The 9,797-nt window shown below is 47.5% G+C and overlaps 2 protein-coding genes across 3 annotated transcripts; one reads left to right on the top strand and one right to left on the bottom strand.

Moving 5' to 3' along the window:
* Positions 1-700: 700 nt before the first annotated feature.
* LOC111852811 (uncharacterized) lies at positions 701-3,578 on the bottom strand. Of its 2 annotated transcripts, none has more exons than XM_023829081.2 (3): positions 3,276-3,578; positions 1,861-2,281; positions 701-1,684 (listed from the first exon to the last, which is right to left on the bottom strand). In XM_023829081.2, the coding sequence occupies exons 2-3, from the start codon at positions 2,258-2,260 to the stop codon at positions 1,014-1,016; spliced, it is 1,071 nt and encodes a 356-aa protein (XP_023684849.1). In that variant the 5' UTR covers positions 2,261-2,281; positions 3,276-3,578; the 3' UTR covers positions 701-1,013. The 2 variants fall into 2 exon arrangements, with proteins under 2 accessions (XP_023684849.1, XP_023684848.1); XM_023829080.2 differs by having other exon boundaries at positions 701-1,702; positions 3,276-3,577.
* A 669-nt stretch (positions 3,579-4,247) lies between these two features.
* kifbp (kinesin family binding protein) lies at positions 4,248-8,521 on the top strand. The gene is made up of 7 exons (XM_023829079.2): positions 4,248-4,769; positions 4,964-5,062; positions 5,186-5,265; positions 6,065-6,248; positions 6,461-6,554; positions 6,685-6,797; positions 7,357-8,521. Exons 1-7 carry the CDS (start codon positions 4,332-4,334, stop codon positions 8,233-8,235), a joined length of 1,887 nt encoding a protein of 628 aa, XP_023684847.1. The 5' UTR covers positions 4,248-4,331; the 3' UTR covers positions 8,236-8,521.
* The last annotated feature ends 1,276 nt before the right edge of the window (positions 8,522-9,797 follow it).

Here is a 9,797-nt window from a genome sequence, read left to right as displayed (position 1 = left end):
ACCTGGCTCAGGTACGGTGGGCAAGAAAACAAGAGCTCATACTTGGGTCCTGAGGCTTTGCAGCGTGGCTTCTGTCATTCATGCTGTCATCTTAGCAATGGAAGTTTTCTACTTAAACATTTCAGTGTAAAGTGCATTGTGTTTCTCTCAGCATGCACAGGTAGCTTTATACCCAAGGACTCGGGAATCTTGGATGATGTCGACCAGGTACAGTTGGCCCTGAGACAATAAAATGGGCAGTGTTGCTTGTATCATGAAAATATTAGTTTTGATAGTTTGTCAACAATTTGTAAAAAAAGGTAATGCGACGTTATGCCAAGTCTGAAGCGACCTTAGCGGTTTGATGCCAGATGCCAGCTGAAAGCCTTGTTCAAAATAGCATCACTTTGTCTTGGATATATTATTACAATTTTACATTCAATTTTTAGTATACAAAATGAAAAATGTTCACAGATCAGGCCACTACAGTAAAATTGATAAACCTCATTTCTGTGCAAAAAATAATTTAACCACATTCAGAAAAAGAACAACATATGATTTGTAAACAGCCATCAGCAAGCTACACCTCTTAAAAAATCTAATTATAAGGGGCTGTAATTCCTAAGGTACTAAATTAATTTCATCCAGCTATATAAAAATATTTATGCTTTTAAAAAAAAAATTCAACATCACATGAGAAATCCATCTCTGATTAACATGACAAATTCACATTATATAGTTTAATTATTCAGCAGACACTTGTATCCAAAACAACATACTTTGTTTTTGAGAAGTCTGTATCAGACAGTCCTGGGAACAACTGGAGGTTAAGGGTCTTGCTCAAGGGTCTTCCAATCACAGTCACTCAGCATAGTAACCCACTGAGCTACACAACAACTTATGAGAAATTACAGAATACCGATTGCCTTTTCCCAATCTCAGCTGGACTATCCCTTTCCCTTGTTACCAGTCTCTACGGGATCACGTCACTGACGGTTCTCCATAACTGGATTCGGCCCAGACAGCGGGGCATGTTAAAGACTGGCCTCTTCCACAGCCGAGGGGCCCGGCCGGCTGTCTGTCTGGGGACGGGGAAGAATGACGAGGGGGCGCTCTTGCTGAGCAGCCAGGAGCTCGACGACACGGTCATGCAGGCAGTTGGTGGCGTCGATGCTCTCGCTAATCTTATGGTGGACGCCCATGAGTTCATCGGCCACGTCGCAGACGCTCTCGCTCCGTTCGGCGATTCGCGACGCCACACATGCCACGTTCCTGTTGGTCTCGCACAGTTCACGGTATAGCAGCCGGTTCTGCCTCGCCAGCAAGCGGAAGCCCTCGCGCAGTGCTGCTGTGTGCTCGCGATGCGCCTGCAGCAGCTGTTGCTCAAAGGGGCTCAGCGGTGCCCTCCTGTGACAGGCCACACCCACACCCTTCTGGGGCACTTTCAGTCCAGGGTAGGGCGTCAGCTCACTGCAGAGGGTAGCCGATCCCCCTCCCTCCATGACCTCCGCCCTTTCCTCAGACGGATACTGGCAGTAAACCTCATTTTTGACCATTACTTCGGGGCATGAGATAGATGGCTGATTCTGTTGGGTGTCAGGCGCCTCCAGGACAGCCGCAAAGCTGGGGTCCTCAGCGGGGAGGTCCTTCACGGAGGCCAGTGGCTTTTCTACAACCTGTGGGCACGTCTCCAGAGACTCTGCCCCTGTGTCAAGAAAAAAGTCTGAAAGCGCATAGAGGGACTGTTAACCTCTAAAACAGACTTCTGTAACTTAAGGCAGGATAACAAAGGACATTAAATAATCAACAAAGGATAGCATAAGTACTGTTTGATCTGAGCGTCCAAAGCCATATGTGGAGCAGACTGGTGGAGCCCCCTACCTTCCGGGAGGTGACATACAGCTGCGTTCTGCTCCTCATGTTTCACCGCACTATGGACATTGCGTGAATCGAATACCCTCCTATCCACAGAGGACAGGCAAAGGGAGGAAGCCGGACGATCCCGGCACATCTGCCGCCGGGCCTCCAGCACTCTGGTCTTGGTGCGTCTCCGCAGGTCCTGCCAGCGCCGCTTGACGTCCTCGATGGACCGCTGGAGCCCGGACGCAGCACACACCTGCTCCGTGATCCCAAACCAGATCTTATACTTCTCGCGTGCGGTCAGTCGGTTCCCCTGCAGGCCAAACAACGTGTCCTCGTGCCGAGTCACCTCCTTCACGAGGATGTCCAGCTCAGCATCCGTGAACTTGTGTTTGCGTAACCTCTCTCTAGGCGGGGCCATGTTTTGACCCGTACTAATTATCTATAAAAGAGAGAAGCCCCTAATTATTGAGTGGCTTGAAATAGCAGTTTGCATATTTCTAATTTTTTTATTACTGTAATTTCATCGTATATAAAATAAAGTAGCACAAAAACCAAGCCGCAGTCTATATATACACACACATCCACACAGACACACAGGAGATCTTCCCTCTCCTGGTGTTTATATTGTGAAACAGCAGCTAATCTGTATTTTGAGGCAGAATCCCTCGACAGCTGGACCAGATATTTATGCAACTTATTGAGAAACTGTGAGAAAGCAGGCAGGACAGCGAGTCAATGAGCAGCCATGGCAGGTCATGGGGCTTGCAATTCTGTCCACTCTTTTCCATCTTCCAACAAAACTTATTTTCTTGAAAACATCAAATAGTGCAAATTAGGTCTGAGTCAGCCAAGTAGATGACCAGTAAAATACAACATTCGTACGAACAGCAAATCATTTTCTATCAATGGAAATTATAAAAGAACCTCACAGCATAACGGATTAGAATATCCAAAATAATTCTTGTTGTGTAATTAACTTAATTATGCATATTAGTCAAAATCTGTAACTGAATGGGTCGTTGAATATATCGACACCCTATAATTTAAAGGCCAAAAGTATCGAGTTTTTAACAGTTCCTAATTCCTGTTATCTTTTAGTAACGTGTCTTAATCAGGTGTATTTCGTGGGTGTCTGCGATAGTGTATATTATACTCTTTTGTTTGTATTCTACAAACTGTATCGATGAGGCTACGGGTCTGATCGCAATTTGTTGTCCTTCGTGCAATTTTAAGAGACGCTTTTTGCCGCAGCCATGACTCCAAAATGGTGGAAAAGCAGCAACAGTCACCTACTCTGCACGTCCCCTAAAGTACAGGGAGCCCAGCAATGTTTAACAAAAAAAAAAAGATTACATAAACCTGCGATCCTACAACGAATACAGCTGAGAGACCTGTATAACAATTAAATGAACTGAGCAATGCAATGCGCCTACCTTTAAACGCAGCGTGCGGGTTTGCGTGTCTGCGCTCGCTCAGTGCGCTCGTTTTGGTGAATTACGGGAGACCGAGCGTTGTTATGGTAACCTGCGCAGTCAGCGCAAACTGCTATAGGGCAATTACCTGGGAGTGGGCAAAATAGCTGGCAGAAAATAAATGGGTAGGAGGAAGTGTGTTATTGTAGACATTCGATTTCTTTTAACGTTTGTTAGCGTGTTATTTTTCTAGTCTGATCTATGATTACGGCGGATCAGTCTCTCTATGCGCTGACTGGTGTCATACGCTATTTGCGTTGAATTGCTGCAGACGCTAAGGTCCTCCGTAAAGCCATTCCAGACGGAATCTGTGTTGTGGACAGGGGCGCTTGAATGCACGGGCTTTACTCGGGCCTGTCTAGGGGCCTCCATCAGGAGGGGGCCTCAGCTAACCGTGTTTAATAAGATTATATAAAAAACGATACCATTGTAGGGGGTGCTCCTCCGCCGCCTCCGCGACTGAAGCCTTTGTGTTTCTGAAACAAGTTTAGTAATTTCGCCCCCTTTATTCTATAATATTACATAAACTAAACGAAAAACTTCATAAACTATATTATTATTGTTGTTAATATTATTATTGTTGTCATCTGATAATTTTGCATGAAAAGTATTAAATATGATTAACATTCTCCAGAGTCCAGATTCTGGTCTTGCTTCTCCAAAACATTTCCTTGTATAATTTAACTGGGAATTCTAGAAAAGCCGTGACCCTAAACTGACCCTTTGCGATCCCTTTCAAATAATCATTTTTTTTGGGACAAAGTAATCTTAATGCATCTGCTGGATATTTGCGTCTAGTAGCCCTTGTAAACTATTTTCTTCCCCCTTCTTCATGCACACAAAGAGGGAGGAGGAGGGAAGAATGCACTTTGCAGATCTCATGGCTCTACAACACAACACTGAACCAACCGGACCGGATCACTGATGCAGTACGGTGACGAGCCAATCTCCGGTCAGGCGCAGCTCCGTTAATAGCAGCGCAGGCTGCTGGGTACGCTCTGCGCATGCGTAGCAAAAATGGCGTCCTCCTGCGGCCCGGCATGGAGGTCTGTCTGCGAGAAATTTCGTAGTGCGCAACACCAGTCTGAGGTCGAGTCCCGCAAAGACCCGGAGAACGACCCCTTTAGGTCCAAGTATAACGCCCGAGAGCTGCTGAGGGAGATACACTGCACGCTGAAGAGCCTCGGCGGTGGAGAAAACGACGAGGACGGCGAGGCTGAGCATCTCCAGAGAGAGACTCCAGGGGATGAGCACCGGGGAGGGGGCGGCCACCCGGGCGATTCAGCGGCCGGGATGAGACTCGCCAGGCTCGGGGTGGTTGAGTACTACCTGGGGGTGAACCACGTGGAGACCGAGGAGCTGTCAGCAGGAGAAGAGCATCTGATGAACTGTATGAACCTGCTGGACAAGTGCGCCATATCCAGGGAGAATGTCTCAGTGTTTATACATGTCAGGGTAATGCAAGTGTCTTTATATGTCCTTAAAACAGATCTGCAACAAAAGTAACTCCGGATTACAGCTGTTTAATCACTTTGTCAAAAATGATTGCCGAGTGTTTTCGTGACATAATACTGATTATTTTAAAACTATAGCATTTATTTAGCGGTGATCATAATGCATATTCATATGTGAAATGTTTGCCTTTTAAGAATCAGTTGGGGATATTGTGGGCCGGCCGAGATGAGATCGATAAGGCGCAGGGCTTTCTGGAGACCGCCGAGGCCATTTACGTCCGATATGTGAAAGAGGTAAGAGGCGATCATAACCGACTCACCCGTTTGCTGTAAATGGGCGGCTGCTCATAAAGGTGCTCTCTGTTTTTAAGAAATTTTAAATCAAATGCAGAGCGCCTGCTTTTTTTTTTGTTATAGGACGGCCAGCCACCAGCGGACCTCACAGATTTTTTTATGGAAGGAGAATATGAAATAACTCCGCAAGAAAGGATCAAAAGGTAGGCAGTTGTATGAAAATAATTGGCTACACTTGTATTTAGTCTGTTGTGTGTGTATGTATGTAGGCTTTGGGATTCAAACAGTGCGTGTGTGCGTGTATGTGCACTTGGCCACATGGATTTTCTCCTTCAGTCCAAAGAGAGGCAGTTAGGATGATTGGAGTCTCTGAATTGTGTGGCTGTCTATGTGCATGTTTAATGCATGTCTGTGGTCTGCACCCCTATGTATACCCCAACACCAGGTGCCTGACCAGGATGATGGATATATGACATAAAGAGATGTATAATATTACAACAGATCTCAGTGAAGTCTCACCAGCTGTAAAATTCATAATAGTAGAGGGTAAACACCAGTCATATAAATTAATTACATTTTGGCATCATAAAAGTAAATTGTTTAAATTGTTGAGGTGACTGCATCATCCAAAATTCAGCAAGCAGGTTTTCATTAGATATGTGTGGGATGCAAAGTTTTGATAAGTGTGCAGAATATTTAGGCAATAAATAAATATATTCATAATATCAACCAGACTGTTTGAATACATAAACAGAAATATCATTTTGTTTGTTTTGCGCCTTTGAAGGGGGGAATTGGCCGTTATTGCTGCAGATTCCAACATGTGTTTGTAGGTCTTTGTGTGATTGCAAACATCTGAAAGGCGTCACTTTGGCTCTGCCTTGCTGGTTGCTCCCTTTCAGACAGAGCCTCTGTTCTCTGTGACCTCGCCCACAGCTGCTTGTTCATGCCCTCGCTGTTGACATTGCCATTTTCTCCTTTAAGTGGCCTTTCTCCCAACAGATTCGAAATGGCATACACTCACACTCTTTATTACCTGGCACAAGTGTACAAGAATCTGGATGAGTATGAGAAGGCAGCCCGGTACTGCCACATCACCCTGCAGCGGCAGCTCCAGTTTGACCAGTTTGTTCCCCTAGAGTGGGCCATCAATGCCGCTACCCTGTCCCAATACTACATCACCAAGGTAATGTCTCTGTCACGTGGCTGGCCTCTGTCTGGTGCTGCATCACATTCCAGACACCAGGTGCCACAGTGGCTAAAGACCAGTGCCAGCTCTATTCAAACCACTTTGGTTAAGGCGACCCATGAGCTTTTTGTCCTTTTGTGAGACACCTCACCTTGATCCATGCACCAAGGCCCCACAAAACGCTGCCTCTCACCTCCTTTCCTCGACAGTGTTGTTACATGGAGGGCCGGCACTGCCTTGCCGCGGCCAGCATCATTGCCAACCAGGCTGGAGAGCTACCATCGGAGGCAGCCGCTCAGGAAAGTAAGTGTCTCCCCCTGGGGATGAAAGGACTCAAAGGACATGATGCTTACTGTTTCTGAAGCGTAGCAGTGTTAGTGTTCCGTGTGAGCACTCAGCTAAGGAGGAAATGATCCCAGGGTTTGCGTTCCAGGTGAAGTTGAGGGGGAGAAGAGGGAGCAACTCCAGCAGAAGAGGGCAGAGATTGCCAGGTGCTGGATCAAGTACTGCCTGAACCTCCTGCAAGATGCGAAGAAGCTGTTGGAGGTGAGCGGTGGCAGCAGCGGGCCATTGCTCCGCGAGCAGTGTGATGCCGGCCAGCTGGTTGGTCTCTGCGCACTCACACTGTTTATTCTTTGGCGCGTCTGGAGTCGAAACTGACGCCCGTAAGCTGCTGTTTCAAGAGGCGTGAATCGGAGTGCCTTGACCTTTCCCACTGGGACATCTCATTCCAGTTTTTCCCGAATTCCTACAATGTTGTACTCGTGTACACAGTTCGTTTGTCCTGCCTGAGCTGCAAAGCTTGGGCTCTTTAATTGCAAAAAAATCAGTTAGCCCACTGTGCCTGTGATCAGAAAGTCATCAGTTCAGATCCCTTGCTCAGCAGAGTAGCAGCATTTGTGCTGGGTCCCTATGCAAGCCTCTTAACCCCCCGAAATGCTCAAGGGGCACAGAATGAGTGGCTGAGCCTTCAAACTCCCAAGCTTAGCTCCCACCTGTATGAGTGTGTTTATGTCTCAGAGGAGAGCATGGTGGTATATGTGAGAACCATGACGCTCATATGTGTAAAGCTGTAAATAAAGCATCATTTCAAACTGCCCGTCAGGACAACATCGGCGAGCTGGACGTGGAGCGGCAGGAGGAGCTGAAGAGGGGGCGGCGGCGCGAGGAAGAGCAGGAGGAGCGCGGGAGGAAGAGCGCCGTGCTCTTCAGCTCCAGCGACACCTTTGACTCCATCTGTGCCCTGGAGGAGAAGGTGAGCTGCTCCTTCCCACTTGACTTTGAGGAGGCCCGCGCCATCTTCCTCGTGGGCCAGGCTTACGTGGCCGAGGCCAAGGATTACTTCCAGATGGACGGTCACGTGACGGACCACATCGAGGTGCTGCAGGACCACAGCGCGCTCTTCAAGGCTCTGTCCTTCTTTGAGGAGGATCTGGAGCGCAAGTGCAAGATGCACAAGCGGCGGGTGGACATGCTGGAGCCTGTCTGCAAGGACCTGAACGCCCAGTACTATCTGCTGATCTGCCGGCAGCTGCAGTTCGAGCTGGCTGACACTTACTACGAGATGATGGACCTCAAGCTGGCTCTTGCCAACAAGCAAGATGAGCTGGATGCCCACACTATCAAGAAGTTCAACCACCTCTGCAATGCGTCCATCAAGTACTACCAGAAGTTCCTGGACTCAGTGCGCTCGCCCGAGGGCAAGTTCCCGGAGAAGCTGGATGAGGAGGTACTCCGCCCTGGGCTGGTGGCCAAGTTCCGTTTGGCCCGGCTGCACAGCCGTCTGATCTCGCCGGATGCCCCCACGCAGCTCCAGAACCTCAACCGCTCGCTGGAGTGCTACAGCTTCGTGGTCCGCTACTGTGAGGAGAATCCCGAGGCCCGTAAGGCCGTGGAGACGGAATTGGAGCTCAGCGAGGAGATGGCTGGTCTCCTGCCTCTAAAGATCTCCCGCCTACGAGCCAAGATGGTGTCCTCCACCTGATGGGGCGGCCCGCATTCGCCCCCTCCAGCTCCCCTGCTTGCCTGTCCTTCTTGACCAAAAAGCTGATTATAATTTCTTTCTTTAATTATTCTGTCTGGTGATTATTTACTGATCTTTGACCGCTGAATGGTCCTGATCTACAAGCATTAAGCTGTAACCCTCTGTTATGTGTGCATGAAGCGTGGCTCCTTGTTCATTTCCCATTTGTCGTCTCTCCTTAATGCCCTGAATTAACACCTGTATCCGACTGTGTATCCTTACAGAAATAAATGCAGTAACCATGCCAGTGAAAGTGCTGTGTCCAATCTGTCAACAGCGGCACTGCCAGAGTGCAGGAACTTTCAAGATTCATGCGATTTAGTTCTTAGTTTGTTCACTCTTCCAGATTCTACAAAGAAACAAGACCGCAGCACAGTAGACAAGCATATAATATATGTATAATATACATATCTACCATAAATAAGAACAAAAAGTATCCAACAATGCAAATTATGTACAAATATGTATATTTTTATTTGTATATGAATGCTGTAGGGAATGTGCAGTGTAAAGTGGCTGGTGATTATCAGTCCAGTGTGAAAAGCATGTGCAACTGCATGAAAGGTGTAGAGTGCAGTGAACTGGGTGACCATTGTCGGAGTGCCTGGGGTGGGGCACAGCTGGCAGAGGGTGGCAGTTGTTGATCCTTCTGTTTGCCTGGGGGCACAGATTGTTCCGGAGCCTGGATGTTCTGGTATTAACACTCCTGTACCTCCTGACAGACCTCATGAGAGAGAAGATTTGGTGGGTGGGGTGGGTGCGATCACTGATGACACTGCTGGGCCCATCTGCGGATTCTCCTGTAACAGATGTCCTGCAGGGAATGGAGATGTGATTTTCTGGGCTAACCCGCTGCGGACACTGTCCTGTCCAGTACAGCTGGAAGAACACACGGGGCTCCAGATGGCGACTAAACTGGTCGCCAATGGAATTAGTTTTCTTATTTTGTGACTTTTTTTCATTTCAGTTGCCAGTGGCGACTGCCTCTCACAATGGAAGAGAAAATAAAAACTTAAGCTGCAAGAAAAGTGGCAGCTTTTAGTTATGTGCATTCTTATTCCACGTCTGCCTATCCTCTTACATTATCACGCTATTAAAGTGTGAATCGATCCAGAGCCTTGTTGGGTTTTGTCAAATAGTTGCATTGGAGGCCCTTCATGCTATGTGGCAGCCTGTTGCAGAATGTGTGGAGGCACGGAGGGAAAGTAATCAATGGTTGGGAAGAAATGGACTTTCGCAGAGGTGGGAAGGACTTTTCCGTTACTATTGATAACTGCACCTTTTCCATTCACCGCCAGCCAGACTACTGAATGTGAAGTGCACAGACAAACATAGAAAAACATTACAAACAGTGAAAGATATTACTGCTGGAAAACGCATATAAAGCTAACTTTCCTGTAGTGTTGAGGTTAAGGTTTAAACTCGAACCCACTTTCTGGAATATTTCAGTATAGATCCGCATGTCCCCACATACATCATCAAGCGAGAATACCAGAGAGGTATCCCGAAAGTGGGTTCGGGTT

Source organism: Paramormyrops kingsleyae, chromosome 3 (genome assembly GCF_048594095.1).
Source record: "Paramormyrops kingsleyae isolate MSU_618 chromosome 3, PKINGS_0.4, whole genome shotgun sequence".
Taxonomy (NCBI): Eukaryota; Metazoa; Chordata; class Actinopteri; order Osteoglossiformes; family Mormyridae; genus Paramormyrops; species Paramormyrops kingsleyae.
This window is presented reverse-complemented; position numbering and strand designations above follow the sequence as displayed.